This window comes from Mastacembelus armatus, chromosome 18 (assembly GCF_900324485.2).
Source record: "Mastacembelus armatus chromosome 18, fMasArm1.2, whole genome shotgun sequence".
In the NCBI taxonomy this organism is placed as follows: domain Eukaryota; kingdom Metazoa; phylum Chordata; class Actinopteri; order Synbranchiformes; family Mastacembelidae; genus Mastacembelus; species Mastacembelus armatus.
The window spans coordinates 17,695,665-17,718,074 of record NC_046650.1 but is presented as its reverse complement, the minus strand read 5'-3'; the positions used below and the strand labels follow the sequence as shown (position 1 = coordinate 17,718,074).

General features: G+C 43.7%; 2 protein-coding genes across 4 annotated transcripts in view; both read right to left on the bottom strand.

Moving 5' to 3' along the window:
- Positions 1-22,410, bottom strand: part of LOC113125486 (uncharacterized) — a 50,200-nt gene that overhangs the window by 15,406 nt on the left and 12,384 nt on the right. The window contains exon 2 of the mRNA XM_026298975.2: positions 15,751-16,089. Coding sequence (XP_026154760.1) covers positions 15,751-16,089 — 339 coding nt within the window. The remainder of the gene's footprint in view (positions 1-15,750; positions 16,090-22,410) is intronic.
- LOC113141549 (myelin-oligodendrocyte glycoprotein-like) lies at positions 11,913-14,263 on the bottom strand. 3 transcript variants are annotated; one of them, XM_026326039.1, is made up of 3 exons: positions 14,214-14,263; positions 12,700-13,023; positions 11,913-12,616 (listed from the first exon to the last, which is right to left on the bottom strand). In XM_026326039.1, exons 1-3 carry the CDS (start codon positions 14,242-14,244, stop codon positions 12,519-12,521), a joined length of 453 nt encoding a protein of 150 aa, XP_026181824.1. In that variant the 5' UTR covers positions 14,245-14,263; the 3' UTR covers positions 11,913-12,518. The 3 variants fall into 3 exon arrangements, with proteins under 3 accessions (XP_026181824.1, XP_026181833.1, XP_026181815.1); XM_026326048.1 differs by lacking the exon at positions 14,214-14,263 and adding an exon at positions 13,707-13,760; XM_026326030.1 differs by lacking the exon at positions 14,214-14,263 and adding an exon at positions 13,205-13,259.

The following is a 22,410-nucleotide window of genomic DNA, read 5'->3' as shown; positions in this document are numbered from 1 at the left end:
ACTGGTATCAGTGCTCCTTGGCACGCTCTCGGAGCAAAGCCAAAGACTAAACCAGGACAAGCAACAGGCAGAATTCAGCGCCCAGAAATCTGTGATGCGACAGGCTGGCCAGCGTTACCATCCTCCTCAACTCCTGTGCAGAGGAGAGCACAGCCATGGATAACAGCTAAAGGGAAAAGGAGCAACAAAACTCCTAAGAAACTAACTGTACAGCTACAAAATAGATTCGCTCCACTACTGCAGGACTCTGGATCTTCATCTGATCACTTGGACAATCCTCCACATCCACAGAGAGGGGTAAGGTCTGAAAACTCAACAGAAGACAGAAAACTAAGAGGAAAGCTAACAGGGCCTCAGACTCTGATTGTGGGCGACTTGGCCATAAAAGATGTGAGACGGATGTGCAGTAACAACACAAAAGTGCTGTATTTCCCAAAAGATATGGTCTCTGACACTACTGACAAAATCCTGAGCATTGTTGCAGAAAACCCAACTGTGAAAAACCTCGTACTACACACAGGGGCAAATGATATTGTGAAGCAGCAGTCCGAAATCCTCAGAAAGGACTTTAATAATCTGCTAAACACAGTAAGGTCGCTAAATGCAGAGGTTTTTATCAGTGGACCTGTCAGACCACCAGTCAGAGGAGGAACTGAGAAATTCAGCAGGTTACTAGCACTGAACACATGGCTGTCAACTGCATGTGATGTCCACTCAGTACATTTTATTGATAATTTTAACCATTTCTGGGATCGCAGGCATCTTTTTAAGGGAGACGGATTGTCTCTAAATAAATCAGGAGTAAAAGCTTTCACCTCCAACCTATTTTTCTTCCTGCGCCACAATCTTCCCTCTGCCAAGGACAAGATACGACGGGAATCTGCCAAGGACAAGATACGGGAATCTAAACAAAATGAAGAAATATCAAAACATCCAAAGCCAACACTCCCCCCCGAATGCTCTAACATGGAGAGAAGTCAGAGCAAAGATGAGGAGGCCACACCCCCTCCACTAGCAGACACTGCCTGTGAGGATTCACTTCCCACAACCCCGCAAACCCTACCTAGTTCACCATCTTCCCGGGGCATCCCATTCCCCATCACCAAGAACCTCGCCAACCTGATGAAGCACATCACTACTGGGCCCAAACTGACCTCCTCCCCCAGTGTCATTTTCACCCCCAGAAGTCCCTCAAAGCGGCATGCCCCACCAATTCCTCAGCAAGCTCTGCTGCAATCATCACAGCTGCAGCATCCACCACCCCCTCCTCCACGCCGTCACCAAAATCATTCTTTGTCTCCACAGCCTGATAACAGCACAGGAAGCTCTAACTGATATGTGCTGGGTCCAGGCTGCAATACTGTTAGTCATGGCTCTCTCCAGGAAAAGCCGGGGCCCAATATGCAAATAGCTGTTTCAATCCCAGTTTTGATAGGTAACAGAAAAAGTTTGGTAAATCTACAGAGAAATAAGACTTACCCAACGCATTCTGCAAATTTATGTATCCCTTGCCAACCACAGTATGTCCCAGAACATGGGGAAAACAATGTTTTTAACACAGTAAATTTAGCTCTTTTAAATGTCAGGTCTTTGGTAGGCAAATCATTTTTAATCAATGATTTTATTATTAAGCACAAGCTTGATTTTATGTTTTTAACCGAAACATGGTTAGGACAAGATAATAATGCTGCAGTTCTTATTGAATCAACCCCTCCAAATTTCAGTTTTATGAGTGAAACAAGAATACATAAGAAAGAAGGTGGAGTTGGTATTTTATTTAGTGATAGCCTCAAATGCAAAAACATATCATATGGAAAGTTTGACTCCTTTGAATATGTTGCTATTCATACCAAATCCTCCTGTCGAGCAACATTTGTAACTATTTATAGACCCCCAAAGTACAATGCACATTTTTTGGACGAGTTTGCTAAATTACTATCTATTGTATGCATTGATTTTGATTGTATTGTTTTAGTGGGTGACTTTAACATTCATGTTGATAATCTCAATGATGCAAGTGCAAATGAACTCTTGAACATCCTGGACAACTTTGGGCTTTCTCAGCATGTAACAGATCCAACACACATCAAGGGACACACACTGGATCTAATAATCTCTAAAGGTCTTAATATTTCTGAGGTGGTGGTGACCGATGTTGCTCTTTCTGATCATTACTGTGTTTTTTTTTAAAACAACCACCCCTGCTGTTTTGAACACAGGTGAAACAGAGGTAGTCAAAAAGCGGAACATCAACGAGAAGAGCTGTGCATTATTCATTCAGGCTTTTACATCATCACCAACCATGCCATCAGCCCCTGTTGATGATCTTGTAAGCAGTTTCAGTTCCAAAGTTATGACTGTTATTGATTCCATTGCCCCAATTAGGGCCAAGGTATTGTCAGCAAGAAAAAAGTCAAAGTCACCTTGGAGAAAAGCCACAGTGGTTAAAATTCAGAAAAGAATATGCAGACAAGCAGAACGCAGGTGGCGAAAAACCAAACTCCAGGTTCATTTCGACTTGTACAAAGAGAGTCTTCAACACTATAACCAAAAACTAAAAAATGCAAGGCAATCATTTTTCTCAGAGGTTATCAATAGAAACAGCAATAATGCCCGCACATTGTTTTCTGTTGTAGACAGACTCACAAACCCAGCACCCTCTCTTCCTTCTGAACTACTGTCCAAAAAGTCATGCAATGATTTTGCAGCCTTTTTCACAGACAAAATATTAAAGATAAGACAAACTATATCAAGCTGCAGTCCTAGGAACATGACAATATCACCTGTGCCTCCTTGTTCTCCAGTGAATCTAGAACATTTTGATCTCCTTGATCACAGAGCTCTGGCAGAAACGCTTCTACAATTAAAATCTACATCATGCTGCCTTGATATTTTACCAACAAATTTTTTTAAAAATGTTTTTAACAGCTTAGCTCCAGATGTATTGCAGATTGTCAATAGTTCTCTTCAGTCAGGGCAGTTTCCCCAGGCCTTAAAAACTGCTGTTATAAAACCTCTTCTTAAAAAGCCTAATCTAGATGCTTCAGCAGTAAGTAACTACAGGCCAATATCAAATCTTCCATTTCTGGGAAAAATAATTGAAAAAGTAGTTTTTCAACAAATTAACAGATTTATGGTGCAAAACAATCTTTTTAATGCACTTCAGTCTGGATTTCGCGCACACCACAGCACAGAGACTGCACTTATTAAAATTTTAAATGATTTACATTTAAATAATGATGAGTCCAAAACCTCTGTTTTAGTACTACTGGATCTCAGTGCTGCATTTTGACACAGTTGATCATGATGTGCTGCTTCATAGACTAGAAGCTTGGGTGGGAGTTACTGGCTCAGTGTTAAATTGGCTAAAATCTTACTTACAAGATAGAGACTATTTTGTCTCACTTGGTAACTATGAGTCTGAGCAAACAAAAATGAAATGTGGGGTTCCTCAGGGGTCTATTCTTGGTCCTCTCTTATTCAATATCTACATGCTGCCCCTTGCTCAGATTATGGAATACTACAACATTGACTACCATACCTATGCAGATGACACCCAACTTTATATATCAGTATCATCTCATGATTATAGTCCTCTAATTTCATTATGTGAGTGTATTAATCAAGTCAAAGAATGGATGTGCCAGAATTTTCTCCAGCTTAATACAGACAAGACAGAAGTGATTGTTTTTGGCCCCAAAAATGAAAGGTCAAAGGTCATTGCTCACCTTGACTCCATGTCATTGAAAGCTACAAATCAAGCCAGAAACCTTGGTGTAATCATTGACTCAGACCTGAATTTTAACAACCACATAAAATCCATCACTAAATCTTCCTATTACCACCTGAAAAACATTGCTAGAATAAAAGGTTTTCTGTCTACACAAGATGCAGAAAAACTTGTTCACGCATTTATCTTCAGTAGGTTAGATTATTGTAATGGCTTGTTCACAGGTCTTAGCAAAAAGTCAATCAGGCAGCTGCAGCTAATCCAGAATGCTGCTGCCAGAGTCCTTACAAACACCAAGAAACTGGACCATATCACACCAGTTCTCAGATCACTACACTGGCTTCCCGTTAGTCAAAGCATAGATTTTAAAATTTTATTGCTAGTTTATAAAGCACTAAATGGTTGTGGACCAAAATATATCCAAGATATATTGGTTCCCTATGAGGTTTCCAGACCCCTCAGGTCATCTGGGACAGGTCTATTGTGTGTTCCCAGAACCAGAACCAAACAAAGTGAAGCAGCATTTAGTCACTACGCTCCTCACTTGTGGAACAAACTTCCTGAACACCTGAGGTCTGCTCCAACTGTCAGCTCATTCAAATCTGGACTGAAAACTCTGTTGTTTACTGCTGCCTTCGAATAATTGTTATCTTTGTTTTCTTAATGTGCTTTTATGTTTTATTTTAATTTACTTTACTTGATTTAAATTTATTTTATGTTAAATGTCTTTATTTTTAAATGCTCTTTCAATGCTTTTAATGCTTTTAATGTAATTGTATGCCTTGTAAAGCACTTTGAATTGCGTAGTGTATGAAAGGTGCTATACAAATAAATTTGCCTTTGCCTTTGCCTTTGCCTTTAATGAATTATTACCTCTAATTATTATAAAAAAACTTTCATGTAACATTTAAATATGTACATTAAAAGAGGCTGAGAAAAATTCTTACTTAAGATTTCATCTAAAATGTTCTTCTAAACAGCAAATATCAGCCAATTAACAGCATTCTGTAGAAGAAACATAACAGGCCACTGGAGTCTAATTTTCTAGGGAGCCACTGAGGTAAGAATAAAAAAAAGAAAGTCAATTTTCTTTCATTGTTTTAATATTTTCATTGTCTCTGGGAATCCTCTGAATAAACATGTCATGTGTGTATGATCTGGCCCTGGATGGGACCTTCTTAATGAATGTGTGCCCTCACTGACCTTAATATATGGGCAGTCAACTTAGTTTGCTACATTAGGGCATTTAATGTCAACAAGGCCAAACCCAGACTTGTCATACACAATGCCATCAGGTGATGACCCCATCCAGGGTGCATCTGGGTGGATGAGAAACCACAGGGATGGTGGTTTACCTCCCGTGCCCTGCAGTACTCCTTGACTGCTGTAGGTTCCATTTAAAACCCCCATCTCATGTCAGCAGTCTGATAGCTGGGTTTCAGAAGTCTTTTTGCAAGGTTTTTGGCAGAGCTGCTCTGTGTCCTGGTGTGACAAACCTGTCTGAATTTGGAGGAGGTGATGTGGGTTTGTCTTAATTGGTCTCAGTCAATGCAGGAACTCTGCTTTTTAGAACTGTTTGCAATTTTGTGTGATGTCTCCAGTGTTGTGGCTAAGGACATCATGTGGTGCTGCTGGTGTTCAGTGCAGACAAAGAGCAGGTAGAGGGTCTGTAACCGTGAAGTGGCAGTTGTGGGGGAGAAGGAGCATCTTTGTGTGGGCAGATTTCTGGGACCGTCTTTGCTGGCATGTGATATGACACTTCCTTCTTGCACTTTTCCAAATGCAGAGTCAACCAGAGGAACACGGATGCCCGTAGCCATAGTTGTTATTAAGGAAGCCACATCACTGGGAAGATCACTATATACTTCATCCACCCTGAGTGTGGAAAGTTCAGGCAGAAGTGAACTGACGCCCTCGTATAAGTTGCTCCTATGGAAAAGAACAAAAATATTTAGATAAATAAATGAAATTAGCCAAAGTTAGAAATGAATAAAGTTGAACCAAAAAGATTTATTTCTTTATTTATCTAAAAAGCCTGAAGAGACGATTTGTTTGTCTGTTTTTTGGCTGAAAGACATTGTATTGCATGATCAGGTGAGGACAAATGTACCTGTCCCACCAAAACCTTGTGTAGTTGAACCTTTTCACATAAGTTGACATGGTCTGTGAGAATTTTTTAAAGGTCAACAAAGTATTGTTTAAAGATTTGACCCAACTTGATCTAAAGTCTCTCTGATATGATTACTACGGAAAATGTCTTTATTTATTAATCATAATAATAACAATAACACTATTACTGTGTAAGAACCATTACTTACCATGGTCAATCAATGAATATACACACATCTGTTACATTATGATCAAAGTGCAGTTATAAAAGGGGAATGCATGAGGACAGTGGGAATTGTTTTTAAATGCGTCATTAAATTCTAAAGAATAACATGAACAAATAACGACCAAACAGTTTGTGGGAGCCAAAAAATAAATTATAGCCAAATGATTATTTTGTATTATTATTATTATCATTGACTGTCTCAGTTTCTATGAATTCCAGTGCTTAGCACCAACATTTACAATATCCCAAAACAACAGGGTTCTTTACGGCCTGTGAAAAGGAACATGCATTTAAAATAACTTCGAGCAAGCGCACAATGATTCACAGAAACTTGACTGAGGAACAGAACCCGTCTTAGAATCCAGCCTGCTCTGAACCTGCAGGAGAACTTTCCCTTACGCTCAAGTTGTGAGGCTTTTGGCTTTTCCTCACTGATAACACTCAGTCCTAATGGTTACTTCTCCTGGGCTTGAATCCTTATTTGACACTGAGATTATGTATTTAAAAGGTTAATGGTTAATAGTTCATGAACGAAAACAGAAAAGTGGTATCACCACCACACACAATGCTGCACTAGTGTTATCTAAGTCAGCATGTACGATAAGTTTTGTAAAGACACGTCTTACCTTCATAATTGTCGATGTAGCTTGAAGCCCTTCTCTTTGTTTGTCACTGATGTTTCACTAAGTGTCTGTATAATCCGTCCCACGTCGTCGACCGTAGTCCTTGGTAGATCTTGGAGCGAGCGAGTGAAAAACGCCATAATTGCAATGGACACTGTGGATGCCGGAAGTGATTGACCTGGCTGACCTGGAATTCGGAAGAGCGTGTGCATATGGCCTAAAACTTCCAGGACATGTGAAATTTTGACTCTGTTCCTTCTGAGAGAATCTTCTCAAAAACAGGGCAGATACTCACCGAGAGAAGAAATCGGATCAGTCCAAGCTGAGGCATCTGACTTTGTTGAATGCCAACCTTCACTGAGGACATTAATACTGTTTGCTCGAGTTTGGTTCTGTTCTGTGGATTTGTTTGCAGTTTTTTGTTCATTTGTGCAATAAAAATGTTTGATTCAAATATTAAACAAAAGGAAGAACAGTTTTGTAACAGAATACATGCACAAAATTAGACAATTATAAGGCTTCTCATAAAAACACCGCACATGAAAGAGTTTTCAACACACAAACCATTAATTTCTGCAAAGGCCTACAAAAAATCCTAAATTAAGAGCCGTTCAGGAGTCGAAAGAGCCGACTGTGAAAAGAGCCGAACTTCCCATCACTAATGGACACTGTGGATGCCGGAAGTGATTGACCTGGCTGACCTCGAATGCGGAAGAGCGTGTGCATATGGCCTAAAACTTCCAGGTCAAGTGAAATTTTGACTCAAAAATTTGTAGGACTACTGAAATACATGATACACACTTCCATCCATCCATCCATCCATCCATCCATCCATCCATCCATCCATCCATCCATCCATCTTCTTCCGCTTATCCGGGACCGTGTCGCGGGGGAAGTAGCCTAATCAGGGATACCCAGACTTCCTTTTCCTTGACACTTCCTCCAGCTCTTCTGATGGGACACCGAGGCGTTCCCAGGCCAGCCGGGAGACATAGTCCCTCCAGCGTGTCCTGGGTCTTCCCCGGGGCCTGCTCCCGGTGGGACATGCCCTGAACACCTCCCCAGGGAGGTGCCCAGGAGGCATCCAAAACATCCCACAATCCCACAAACATCCCCTAATGTTTCCCACACTATTACTGAACCAGCCCCCCTCATCCTCGTGCCAATCATAAATGTTTTCTGCTTCATTTAAAAACTGTTTCAGCTCCTCCCAGTACATGTCATTAGTCTTAGACACTGACAGATGAGGATTAGGTGTCCACCCTTTTACAAGACGTTTAGCTTCCTGGGTGAGGCCTACAGAACAGACTGCTTTTCCTTTTCTGTCAGTGTAAAGAGTCTTAAGAGTTATTCTTTGTGGCCCTAGTTTTTCAAATTTCTGTGGATAATCTAAGTCAGGGCCTGGAGTGTGTTTATAGTGAAGAGTGACATGCATCTGCTCTGGAGTGAGGCTCTCTGTGTGGGGTGGTTGAGGATCAGGCAACAGGCGCAGGAGCTGCTCTCCTGTCCGTCCAGGGTCAGGCGTGGGCAGGTCTAGAGGCCACCAGTAGTGAGGTGCCCCTTGTTTTAGCACTACATAGGAGGGGATTTCTTCCCCTGGACCTATTGCTGCCATTCCATTGGTAGTGGGCACCATGGATATTTTTAGTTTGCTCAGCAGATCTCTGCCCAGTAGATTAACTAGACAGCTTGGGCATAAAACTGCCATTGCCTTTTCCTGAAAGCCAGATGCCTCATCCTTAATCACAAGGCTTTGAGAGAAACTACAAGGAGTGACCTGTCAATTTGGTGATTTCACAAAGATATGTTTATCCCCTCTTGTCACTCCAGGAATCCTGTCCCTCAATACTGTTCTGTCTGCTCCTGTATCACACAAAAATTTTATTTTTACTCCATTAATTTTTAGCATCCTAATGGGCATCACTTTATTCCCTTCTGCATTATAATAAGTCTCCACAATTTCACTAAGATCCAATTCTTCAGTGTTTGAGGGGTCTAGTCATGCATTAAGGTTATGGGGTTCAGGTCGGTTGTACTCATCTGGCCGTCTATGCCTCTTCCTATTCTGTCTCTGTCGTGGTCGATCACACTCTCGTGCAAAATGTCCTGGTCGACCACAGTTGTAGCATGTGCCATCTTTTTCTCCTTCATCTCTGAACCTGCTATCTTGCCTATCTGGGCCTCCTCTGCCCCTGCCTCTTCCTCTGAATCCTGCTCTGCTGTACTGCTGGGGGCCCCCCCGGGCTCTGCCACTGCTCATCACATCCAGGAGTGCAAACACAGCAGCCTTAGATTGCTGTTCTGATTTATGTTTTTTGCATGTCTTGTGCATGTTGTGCATAATTCATTATCTGAGTGACTCCATCTGTGGGAGTGTTAATGTTAAGTTATCGTATGTGATGCATAATGGAAGGGCGTAAACCACTCAGCAGGGCCTGCTTTAACTGCTGCTGATAGGCTGAACCAGGGGCCTCCTCAGGTTCCAATCCACTGTTTGCTTTAAACACTTCCTCTAACCTTCCTGTATATTCCTGTACATCCTCATCATCTTTCTGTTTACACTGAGCAATGGTTTGGCAATCAGGGGGTTTGACAAAAGCATCTCTAATCCTCTCTATTAATGTTGTAACCTGAGCTTCCAGCGCGGGGTCGTCTGAGGGCAAAACGACTCCGGCTGGGTTCCGTCCAGTATATCCCCCTCTAACTCCCCCATACCTGTGTCCTAAAGCTTTTCTACATACTGAATCTATTTCCTGCCCATCTTAATTATATGTCTGTCTGAGTTACTGTAGGTTGTTACTCCATTGACGGACGTTAGAGAGTGGATCTCCCAGCCCCTTAACTGCATCTTCTAGTTCTTTACAGGACCAGGGTCTCCTCACCAGGAGGAGAGGTCTGTTATCCCCCCTCACCCCAAAATGAGGGTTGGGCACTTCAATTGCTGGGAAGATGCTCATAGGATCTTCCAGCGGTGGCCAGGGAGGCGGGTCAGGACGGGGCCCAAGCCATGACCCATCACCCTGGGGGTTTTTAAATGGGTTCGTGTCAGACATAGCTGCTGCTAATTGTTGAACCTCATTAACCAGGGGACTATACAACTTTCCCGTTCTAGTGCGACTGGGGCTAGGTAGGACAGGTCCCACTATCTCACTGGGGGGGACCTGGGGACCCGGTGTTATCGCTGACTCCGCTGCCCCCGCCTCAGCGGCTTATGCCTCGGCGTTCTTCCTGTTGAATTAGTGCTTGTGGACGCCCTACAAAATCAGCTGGATCCTCTTGGAGAGCTGCTATGAGGGACTTTTTATCACCTTTCTCCTTATCTTTTTCTCTTTTTGCCTGCATTCCACAAAGCCGTCTCCTTTCTGCCTGTTCCTGCCAGCTTCTATAATCTGTAATTTAAGTTTATCAGTTTTCTTAGGTCCTGCTATCGCCGCTTCTGCTTTTAATTGAGTTACCAATTTATCGCATGCGCAGGTTTCCAGTTTCCCAGGAAACTCATACTTTTTCTTCCATTCACTCAAGTATCTTGCTGATCCGGGGGAATAGGTATTCATAAATTTAGGATCCCCGTTAATTGGGGTTTACCGTTTCCCTTTCCCATAGTTGCAACTTGGCACAAGCAAACGATCAGTCACAACAGCATGTGGATCGTCCACTGTATCAGGCTTCTACAGGTACTAATTACCTGCGGATACAGCCGTCCACCACACTCAACTTCTCAATTTTTACTTGTGCCCAACAAATAACACACAGTTTCAGTGGGAAGTGACACCGTTCTACTTGGTTGGCAATTGCCTGTCCAACGTTCCCTTTTCATCAATAACCAAACAAATAAGCATTCACATTCACTCCACAGTACTGTTTAATGTGGCCCCTAGTGTCCCTGACACCGGAAATACCTCATCATGTCCCTGACATGGGAGATTATTTTGCCATGGTCTTTTATCCAAGTGGTCTTGTCTAACAGTTTTTCACCGTTCGTGCATTCGAATCAATCTGATCCTAATCCCGCTCTGCAACGGTATTTAATTTAGACTCAAACATTATTTTTTCTGACGTCCATTCACACAGTTTCACCCGCGGATCTTTACCTGATTTGACGCGAAGGTTCCCTTCACGGTTTCCGTCAGACAGTTGGGCTGAGAGGATGTTTCCAGACGGGGACCTGCCGACCTCCCAACGAATTCACGTGGGTGGATTTTCTCCAGCCGTCTAACGACTGACTCTGCAGAGATTCACGGCGTCCTCGTCCTCCTCTTCATCCAAACTGTCGTATTGGAAACACCAATAAATATGTCAGGTTTACGCTACACTGACATGGTTCTTTTCCTGAAGGCAATGAAACACACGACAACTTTGTACCGAGTATATGCCTGGAAGTGAAAAAGGCCTCAGTTGCAGACGGAGAGAAGAGACTTTCTTCTCTCCCCCATCCGACCTTGACTCTCCTTCACCTCCTTTCACAGAGCAGTCCTTTATTTTTATAGTGAGGAACAAACAAGGCACATGATGCGTGGGTGCAGTGAGAAGTTTCAGCTCATCATTCACACAGGCAATAAGGTTATGAGGTTTATCTGGTAAGATAGACACCTGCTAAAACATCTTACACAAACATGGTATTGTCTTCAAATCATGTTACACAATGACAACAATTGTACTTTTGACCTCATGACCCCAACAATCATTATGTGTCACAACCACTTATTAGGTTTAAGGGGTAAGTACTTTTTCACATATGGCCAGGCAGGTTTGGACAGCTTTGCTCCCTAATAAATAAAGTCCTGATTTTAAGAGCTGCATTTTTCATTTACATGGGTTAACTTTGTGTAATAAAATTAGTTTGAAGATTGTGTGTGACAAAACTGTAGATATGTTAATTTAGTGTAGAGTTTCCTCCAAAGTGAGACCTCTCACTGTTCAGAGGATGTAAAACTACTGTCCAGTGACATCACACCGATCACTGTGACATCACTGATCAATACTGATCAATAGTGTTACGCCCCAGCCTAGGGGTTGCCGGAGCGTAACACGATTGTGGAGTTTTCCTCCAAACCTCTTCCACTCTCAACAAACACGAACGAGACGAACTACAATTAACGAGAATATTTATTCTGTTTAAACACAGAATACAATACAGAATGTTCAAAACAAACAAAACGCTAATTTAGCCCTACTCAAACAAAAACGCTCCGTGAGCCCTACGATACTATACGAATACTGGAAAACAAACACAAACGCTAAATATAGCCCTATGGTCTCAATCAAAAGAAACAACACAAAATCACAGGTCGTCAGCCTGGAAACTCCTAAAACAAACAGGAGAAAACAAAACACAAACGTAACCTACGAATCTGAATATGACTAATCAAAAATAACGAAAATACTATCAACACTAAATCTACAAAACGAAACAAAACCTAGTCTCTAACTCGAAGTCGAAATCTTTATCAAAATAGCTGGGAATGGCAAAGCTGGGAGAAATAGCTCTCCTAAGCAGCAGTCCGTGGGCTTCTTGTCGTTCTTCCGGGAAGTGTTGGACCAATCCCGGAAGTCCAATCCACGGGTAATCCTACGTCCACGCCCACTCCATCCTCCGTCACACCCACACACATACACACACGAAATGGGGAGGGCCAATAACACACAACCACACACACATAATGACCCCTAGGGTCATAACAATAGTGAGTGTCAGACTGTGAGAGTCAGGAGGAGTCAGAGTGAAGAAGAAGACAAAGCGTCCTCTGTTCTTCATCCATCGTCCATCAGCTCCTTCACCTCCATTTTCTCTCTGATCCAAAGTCAGATCTGATCAACAATCAAAGACTGATCAAACTGATTGATCAGCCATCAGAGGAGTTGGATCAGTGGAGCTGCTTCTGTTCCTGATGTCCACTGAATTGTCCTGGACTCTATTCACTTGTCTCTCTGCAGAAGAGACAGAAGACAGTCAGAGAAAAACAACTAGACAAACAAACAAACAACCAGAGACAAACACAGAGACCTCGGACCTTTGACCTCAAGTTTTACTTCTTTCTCCATCAGGACTCTTCCCTCCCTGTAGACTCTGCAGGTGAAGGTTCCTCTGTCTCTGCCTGTTGGATGTTTCAGGGTCAGACTGAGGTCTCCAGTTCTCAGCAGGTCTTTCTTCATCTCTGTTCTGTTTCTGTAAAACTCGTCCTGTTCTTCAGGTCGGTCAGAGCCGTCCTGATACACATGGATCTTCCTGTAGATCCAGTTCATCCACTCCACTCTGACGTCTTCAGGCAGTTCAGCTGTGGTTATGAAGGGCAGCTGGACAGACTCCGCCCCTGAGTCCACCTCCACCTGTGGGACTGAGAGGACAACAGACACAACATGAGCTGGACAGACAGCAGCAGGCAGCTGTGATCTCTCTCTGATCCACACATGGAGCTTTTTAAACCCTGACAGAGCGGATTGGACTGGGTCTAACAGAATTTCTCCTCTAGATCCAGGACTGAAGACTGGGACAGTTAGCTGAGCATAAAGACTGACCTTTGACTTTCAGCTGCATCTCTTTCTCCATCAGGACTCTTCCCTCCCTGCTGTAGACTCTGCAGGTGAAGAATCCTCTGACTGTTGGATGTTTCAGGGTCAGACTGAGGTCTCCAGGTCTCAGCAGGTCTTTCTTCATCTCTGTTCTGGTTCTGTAAAACTCGTCCTGTTCTTCAGGTCGGTCAGAGCCGTCCTGATACACATGGACCTTCCTGTAGATCCAGTTCATCCACTCCACTCTGACGTCTTCAGGCAGGTCAGCTGTGGTTATGAAGGGCAGCTGGACAGACTCCGCCCCTGACTCCACCTCCACCTGTGGGACTGAGAGGACAACAGACACAACATGAGCTGGACAGACAGCAGCTGGCGACTGTGATCTCTCTCTGATCCACACATGGAGCTTTTTAAACCCTGACAGAGCGGATTGGACTGGGTCTAACAGAATTTCTCCTCTAGATCCAGGACTGAAGACTGGGACAGTTAGCTGAGCATAAAGACTGACCTTTGACTTTCAGCTGCATCTGTTTCACCATCAGGACTCTTCCCTCCCTGCTGTAGACTCTGCAGGTGAAGAATCCTCTGACTGTTGGATGTTTCAGGGTCAGACTGAGGTCTCCAGTTCTCAGCAGGTCTTTCTTCATCTCTGTGCTGTTTCTGTAAAACTCGTCCTGTTCTTCAGGTCGGTCAGAGCCGTCCTGATACACATGGACCTTCCTGTTATATATGTCCCTCCACTCCACTGTGACGTCTTCAGGCAGGTCAGCTGTGGTTATGAAGGGCAGCTGGACAGACTCCGCCCCTGATTCCACCTCCACCTGTGGGACTGAGAGGACAACAGACACAACATGAGCTGGATAGACAGCAGCTGGCGACTGTGATCTCTCTCTGATCCACACATGGAGCTTTTTAAACCCTGACAGAGCGGATTGGACTGGGTCTAACAGAATTTCTCCTCTAGATCCAGGACTGAAGACTGGGACAGTTAGCTTAGCTTAGCACAAAGACTGACCTTTGACTTTGAGCTCCACCTGTTTCACCATCAGGACTCTTCCCTCCCTGTAGACTCTGCAGGTGAAAGTGTTTGTGTCTCTGCCTGTTGGATGTTTCAGGGTCAGACTGAGGTCTCCAGGTCTCAGCAGGTCTTTCTTCATCTCTGTTCTGTTTCTGTAAAACTCGTCCTGTTCTTCAGGTTGGTCAGAGCCGTCCTGATACACATGGACCTTCTTGTCATCCCAGTCCTTCCACTCCACTGTGATGTCTCCAGGCAGGTCAGCTGTGGTTATGAAGGGCAGCTGGACAGACTCCGCCCCTGATTCCACCTCCACCTGTGGGACTGAGAGGACAACAGACACAACATGAGCTGGACAGACAGCAGCAGCAGCAGCACTGACACATTTTCTTTGACTGTATGAAGCGAAATACTTGTAGTGGAAACAGGTCTGACTGGTTCCAGTCTGAAATCTGTCCCATTGGTCCATTTAATAGAGACAGAGTCTGGGGTGTGTGAACAACCAACAGCACAACTCCCTGTTTCTTCACTAACTTAGTGTCATTGTCAAATGTCCAGATCAAACCTTTATTTACTTGCTCTGACTTAGGATTAGTGGCCCATGATGGGACTCCACTAACTGGGAGGACAAACTGCACATTTCCATGTTTCTATGTCATTTTAGTTTGTGGACGTTTCATTTGAGACACAAATGAACAAGGACAAAGAAATGATGCTCCATGGAGGTGGACTCTCTGAAGGTGGACCTCTCAGCTCCTGAAAGGACAACAGACACAACATGAGCTGGACAGACAGCAGCAGGACTGACAGGAACAGCAGCTCCCTGTTCCATCCTTCTCTAACAGAAACCAATGGAAACTAGTTTGTGAATGAAGACATGTTTCATTGTTCCTGACATTTGGAGCAGTTCCCACAGAACGAGTCAGGAACCAATCAGATGAATGAATCAGTAACAGTGTTCCTGAAGAACTGACTCAGGGACTGTGCAGTCCATGATGACAAAGGACTGAGACCAGACTCTGAGACTCTGTTAGTGAGATTATTGGGAAACTACAGTTACAGACAAAATCCAACAATTACACAGCTGGATAGAAAAGGTCAGAAACAACAAGAACATGTTTGTTGTCTGGTCCCACTGGACTGGAACTGGACTAATGACTGCAGTGTTACTAAAGTCCAGGTTTCAGTCCTGATTGAGGATCATCAGCAGCTACTTATTAGAGACTGATTCATTCTCTGTTTGGTCCTGAAATGAGCTGAGACACAGTCAAAGATCAACTACAGGAAACATGGTAACCAACAGCATTATGGGTAATGTAGTAGTGACATACCTGTCCTGAAGTAGTAAAAATATATGAAAAGACCCACAGCAACAGCAAGAACCACAAGAACCACAGACACAGCAACAAGACCTTTGGCCCAGGGTGGAAATGGATCTGTGTAGAACCGAAACAAAGAAGAACATGACGTCTGACCTCTGACTTGTACCTACAGATGTGACCTCTGACCTGTACCTACAGCAGGTGTTGGTGCTGACCTTTGACCTGCAGCTCCACATCTGCCAGTCTTCGTTCGTTTCCAAACGCTGTGATGGTGCACGTGTAGGTGCCGCTGTCAGAGAGGCGGGGTTTTCTCAGAGTGAGGCTCAGGTCTCCAGTGATCAGAGCGTCAGTTTTCATCGACGTTCGGTCTCTGTAACGCTGGTTTTGGTTTTTGAGGTCATCACCTTCTGGGCCGCGCTGGTGGATGGTTGAAGGTGTGAGGTCGTAGCGGCTCCACACCACTGTGGGACGCAGAGGTACATAAGAGATCTGACAGGGCAGCAGGACTGACTCCGCCCCCTCATACACCTCTACACCAAAGGCATGCTGGGAAACTGTGAGGACACAGAGACAGAAACGTGCATCAGTGGTTCAAACTGGACTCAGATGTTGTTGCTGACTAACACTTCTTGATAATGTTTGTTTCCTGCCTCCAGTGGTGTCTTTAGGCATAATCAAGCATATTTTGAGCACAGCCCTGAAAATATTTGGTCCTGTCAAAGGTTCACACTAACACTAAGTTAACCCTAAGGTCACGGGCTGATTTTAGAGCTAGGCAGAACTAATTACAGCATGGAGAGAGGGTTAGTAATTTAGTGACGGACATGAAGGACAAAGCAGGAGAAGCAGGTGGAAACTTCACTGACTTGCAGTCATAAAAGCATAAAACGTTCTGGTGTGAACACCTGGCCTCCTGGATATTTCAAGAAAAGGAATGTAAAATGAAACAATTAGCACATTACAGTGTGTAGGAAATGACGTTGATGGTCAAAAAATGAAATGATTGCAGACATAACGTCTGGCTTCAACACAAACCACTGATACATTTTCTGCTGAATGCAAGTCGTCCCCTAAGTTACACACACTGCTGTAAATTAAACCAGTGAAACCTTTTGCCTCCCTTGGCAAATATTGTGTGGCCACAGATGATGGACAGGCTCTTATTTCTTACAAATTAAAACTTTGGAAAGAGGGAAGATAAATGTCTATGTATCGACATATCTCTATTTAAACTCTGATCTGGTTCCCTGGTTCACATTAGACACAAACACTGTGTGAAACTACCAGTTACCAAGTGAAGTTTCATGACATTTGGTCTCATGTTCAGTGTTTATTAAGAAGGAATTTCATTGATATTGTTTGTCTTTTTCCTTTAGAGCTTCAGCTTCACAGGTTGGTCCTGTTGGATTTCTTTGATCTACTGTGGGTCCAGATTTGTGCTGTTGGTTCTGTTTCCTGTTGGTCACTGATTTACTGTAGATTTGCTCTTTTTGATCCACTGGACAAGTTCAGAACCAACTAATTCCAGTCAGTGTGTTCACATCTCATCACGCAAAGTTAATATAGTTCTTCCATGACCTGCAGTGACCTGGGGACTGTCTATGATTGATGGTCATGATGCAAAGACGCAGCTTATTTCTGTCAGTCTGTCATGGTTGAAGTTGTGTCTTCTAGTCTGGATTTGAGAGGAGATGAGGTTTCTTCATTTTTAGGCCTGAATGATTTGAATATTGGTCAACATGAAAGTATTTGATAAGAACACAGATATTTGGTCCTTTTTCTTCTCAGTCCTTTGGCCTGTGAATCAGACCATCATGGTGGAGATTCTCAGTCATCCAGGTGAAGTTATCTACAGTATTTTAGGTTGAAACATTTCATTACTCATTCAGGTAGCTTCATCACTCTAAGGGAAAGCTGGTATGAAATCTCAAATTTATCCTTTGGGTTGGTTTTACTCCACCCCTAGCCCAAATAGGCTCATTTTGTGAACTCTGTCCAAAATATGAACATCACTGTTTTGAAAAGAGTGTCCTGTTTCCTCTAAATGGAGGTGCACAGCTGACTGTGGTCCTGAGGAGCTGCTCCTCCTGTGCTGGACCATCCTCCTTGTAACTGGTTGTTTGGTTTCTCCAATGTAGAGTTCTGAGCTTTCTTCCTTACACTGGACAGCAAAGACCATGTGATGGCCGCCCCGTGGCCACCCACAGCTGAGACTAATGTCGGTAATCCTCAAGCACTACACATCTGAGTTTCTTTAGTTTAAGTTAATTTCAATTTATTTTACATTAGTTTACAGATTACACAAATAAATCACACATTTTGTTTCACAGTATATTTATTTTGCATGTGGACAATACATTGTCTTCCATCTGTAGCGTGCACAGTTAGGAAATTTTTGTATAGTCACATTTTAATTTAGTTACTTTTAAGCATATTTTCTAATCATTATTTCTTTGAGTTACCAGTGCTGGGATGCCGATGGTGGTTGGTGCTGCTCCTGGAGGGATGTTCTGGCAGGCCTCAGGCAAAGGATGGACTCCAGGAAATAAAACACTTAAATAGAGGTAGGGGCCAATTGGACTGTACTATGTGCTGGCCACCTTGTAGGGGAAGTTGGGAAATTTGTTTGGAGGTTTTGTTTATTTGTATAAGTTATGTTAGAAGTTTTAGATATTTGTTGGGTTAATATTTCATTGATGATATTGGGATTGAGATTAATTTAATATTTATTTGCTATTTGTAGATTGTTTCTTTGTTATCCCCCTGTGTGTGTTAAGTGGTCTGATCAGCCACTATATATGTCTCCTTCTGTGTTCAGTCTGTGGGTCACTTTCTCTTTAGTTAGTTTCCACAGTGGTGTCCTTTTTTTAAATTGATTTAGCCTGAGTTCAGTTTGGTTTCTTTGACTGGTTTTAAGAGCTCATGCTATGATTATAAAGTTAAGTTATTGTCTATTTCTTTTTGGGGAAATAAAAACCCATTTTTTTCGGATATTTTTGTCTGTGTCCTCGTCTGTGCCGGCTCGGTCGCTTACAGACCACATGGCTGTTCTTTTGCTTTTGTGTCCAGTCTTTATGGGGAACCAGTCTCTGTCTTGTGTTGGTAGGTTTGAAATGAACTGGTATCTGATGCTTCCCAAAAATCCTTTTAAAATCCTTTTAAACCTCTGTGTGGGTTCCCTCAGGGGTCCATCTCAGGGCCCCTTTAGTTAAATCTTTACATGTTTCCTTTAGGCCAGTTAATACACAGCAATAATGTGTCCTACCATAACTATGCAGATGACACTCAGATTTACATTTCACTCACAGCAGGTGAATATGGACCAGTGGATTCACTGTGCAGCTGTATTGAACAGATCACTGTGTGGATGAAAAAACAACTCTCTCCAAATAAACAGAGACAAGACTGAAATAATCATCTTTGGGCCACAGAAACAAAGAGAAAGTGTCAGCAGTCACCTCGAGTCTCTTTCTGTAAAATCTAAATATCAAGTTAGAAATCTAGGGGTAATCGTGGACTCAGACTTGAACTTTAACAGCCACATTAAATCAATAACATCATCACCATTTTACCATCTCAAAAACATCAGAATCAAAGGGATCAGGTCTAAAGCAGACTTGGAGAGACTCATCCATGCTTTTATCTCCAGCAGGTTAGATTACTGTAACTGCTCACAGGGGTCTCAAAAAGAGCTGTAGGGCAGGTGCAGTACATTCAGAGCGCTGCTGCATGTGTCCTGACTAGAAACAGGAAGTACAACCAAATTACTCCTGTTCTCAGATCTCTGCACTGGCTTCCTGTCTCTCAGAGAATAGCCTTTAAAACAGCACTGCTTGTGTATAAGTCTCTTCATGGCTCAGCACCACATTACATCTCTGACATGTTGATGCCATATGAACCATCTCGAACTCTGAAACATCAGGGACAGGCCTTCGGATGAATTCAGGGTCAACTAGGGCCTCCAGTTCTCAGCCAGTCGTTCTTTCATCTTCTGTTCTGTTTCTGTAAACTCGCCGTCTTCAGGTCGGTCAGAGCCGTCCTGATACACTGGATCTTCCTGTAGATCCAGTCAATCCACTCCAACTCTGGACGTCTTGCAGGCAGTTCACGCTGGGTTGGTTAGGAAAGGGCAAGCTGGACAGCTCCGCCCCGCTGATCCACCTCCACGCTGTGGGACTGAGAGGACAACAGACACAACATGAGCTGGACAACGCAGCAGAGCAGCTTGTGACTCTCTCTGGATCCACAACTGGAGTTTTTAAACCCTGACAGAGCGATTGGGACTGGGTCAACAGAATTTCTCCCGCTATGATATCCAGGACTGAAGACTGGACAGTAGCTGAGACAAAAGACGGACCTTTGGAACTTTCAGCTGCATCTCTTTCTCTTCATCCAGGACTCTCCACTCCCGCTGTAGACATCTGCGGTGAGAATCCTCTGAATGCTTTGGATGTTGCAAGGGTGCGACTGAGTCTCCAGTTCTCACAGGTCTTCTTCATCTCTGTTCTGGTTCGGTGTAAACTCGTCCGTGTTCTTCGAGGTCGGTCAGAGCCGTACCTGTATACACATGGACCTTCCTGTAAGATCCATCATCACTCCACTCTGACGTCTTCAGGCAGGTCAGAGCTGTGGTTAGGAAAGGGCAGTTGGACGACTGCCGCCCCTGACGTTTCCACCTGCCACCTGTGGACTGAGAGGACAAAGACACAACAGAGCTGGACAGGACAGCAGCTGTCGAACGTGATCCTCTCTGATCCACACATGGAGCTTTTTAATTTAAAACCCTGACAGAGCGGAATTGGACGGTCTAACAAAGATTGCTCCATCTAGATCAGGACTGAAGACGGGACAGTTACTTTGACATAAAGACTGACCTTTGACTTTCAGCTGTCATCTGTTCAACCATCAGGACCTTCCCTCCTGCTTGTAGACTCTGCAGTGAAGAATCCTCTGACTGGTTGGAGTTTCAGGGTAGACTGAGGTACTCCGATTCTCAGCAGGATCTTCTTCATCTCTGTGCTGGTGATCTTGTAAAACTCGTGCCTGTTTTCAGGTCGTCAGAGCCGTCCTGATACCATGGACCTTCCTGTTTGATAGACTCACGTCCCTCCACTCCACTGTGACGTCTTCAAGGCAGTCAAGACTGTGGTTTATGAAGGGCAGCTGGACAGACCCGCCCCTGATCTCCACCTCCACTGTGGGACTTGAGAGACAACAGACACAAAGGATGCTGGATAGACAGCAGCTGCGACTTGATCTATCCTCTGATCCACACATGGAGCTTTTTAAAAAAAAACCCTACAGAGCGATTGACTGGGTCTAACAGATTTTCCTCTAGATCCAGGTGACAGATGGGACAGTTGCTTAGCGTAGCACAAAGACTGACGTTGACTTTGAGCCCACTGTTTCACAATCAGAGCACTTCCCTCCATGCCCTCCAGTAGACTCTGCAGTGAAAGTGTTTTTTGTGTCTCTGCCTGTTGGATGTTTCAAGGGTCAGACTGAGGTCTCCAGGCTCAGCAGTCTATTCTTCATCTCTTGTCTATGTTCGGTAAACTCGTCCTGTTCTCAGGTTGGTCAGAGCCGCCTGATACACATGGACCATTCTTGTCATCTCCAGTCCTTCCCGCCACTGTGATGTCCGGCAGGTTATCAGACTGTGGTAGGAAGGGCAGCTGGACAGACGCCGCCCCGATTCCACCTCCACCTGTGTGACTGAGAGGACAACAGACACAACATGGAGCTGGACAGACAGCAGCAGGCGCACAGCACGTAGACAACATTTTCTTTCGAACGTATAAGCGAATACTGTATTGGAGAACAGTCTGACTGGTTCCAGTCTGAATCTGTCCCATTGGTCCATTTAATAGAGTACAAGATCTGGGTGTGTGAACACCAACAGCCACTCCACTCGTTTCTTCACTAACATTAGTGTCATTGTCAATGTCCAGAGCTAAAACCTTAATTTACTTGCTCTAATTAGGATGTAGTGGCCACATGATGGGACATCCACGAACTGGAGGACAAACTGCACATTTCCATGTTTCTATGTCATTTTATGTTTGTGGACGTTGCATTTGAGACCACAAATGAACAAGGAACAAAGAAGTGATGCGTCCATGGATTGGACTCTCTTGAAGGTGGACCTCTCAGCGCCTGAAAGGACAAACAGACACAACATGAGCTGGACAGAACAGCAGCAGGACTGACAGGACAGCAGCTTTTCCCTTTCCATCCTTCTCTAACAAAAACAATGGAAACTAGTTTTGAATGAAGACATGTTTCATTGTCCTGACATTTGGAGGCATTTCCCACAGAACGAGTCAGAACCAATCAGATGAAATGAATCAGTAAACAGTGTTCCTTGAGGACCTGACTCAGGGACTGTGCAGTGCCATGATTACAAAGGACTGTAGACGCAGACTTCTGAGACTCGGTTAATGAGATTATTGGGAAACACAGTTACAGACAAAATCCAACAATTAACACAGCTGGATGAAAAGTCAAGAAACAACAAGAACATTTGGTTGTTGTCTGGTCCCACTGGACTGGAACTGGACGTAAATGACTGCAGTGTTAACAAGTCCAGGTTTCAGTCCTGATTGAGGATCATCAGCAGCTACTTATTAGAGACTGATTCATTCTCTGTTGGTCCTGAAATGAGCTGAGACACATCAAAGGATCAACTACAGAAACAGGTAACCAACCAGCATTATGGGTAATGTAGTAGTGACATACCTGTCCTGAGTAGTAAAAATATATGAAAAGACCCACAGCAAACAGCAAGAACCACAAGAAAACCACAGACACACAACAAGACATTTGGCCCAGGTGGAAATGGATCTGTGGAGACCGAAACAAAAGAAACATGACGT

Coding starts and splice junctions, on each gene's coding strand:
- LOC113141549 (XM_026326039.1), bottom strand. CDS start 14,244: ATGGTGAAACAGGTGGAGCTCAAAGTCAAAG. Junction 13,024..14,213: donor GGTGGAGCTCAAAGTCAAAG/GTCAGTCTTTGT, acceptor TTGTCCTCTCAG/TCCCACAGGTGGAGGTGGAC. Junction 12,617..12,699: donor AGTAAAACTTGAGGTCAAAG/GTCCGAGGTCTC, acceptor TCTCTTCTGCAG/AGAGACAAGTGAATAGAGTC.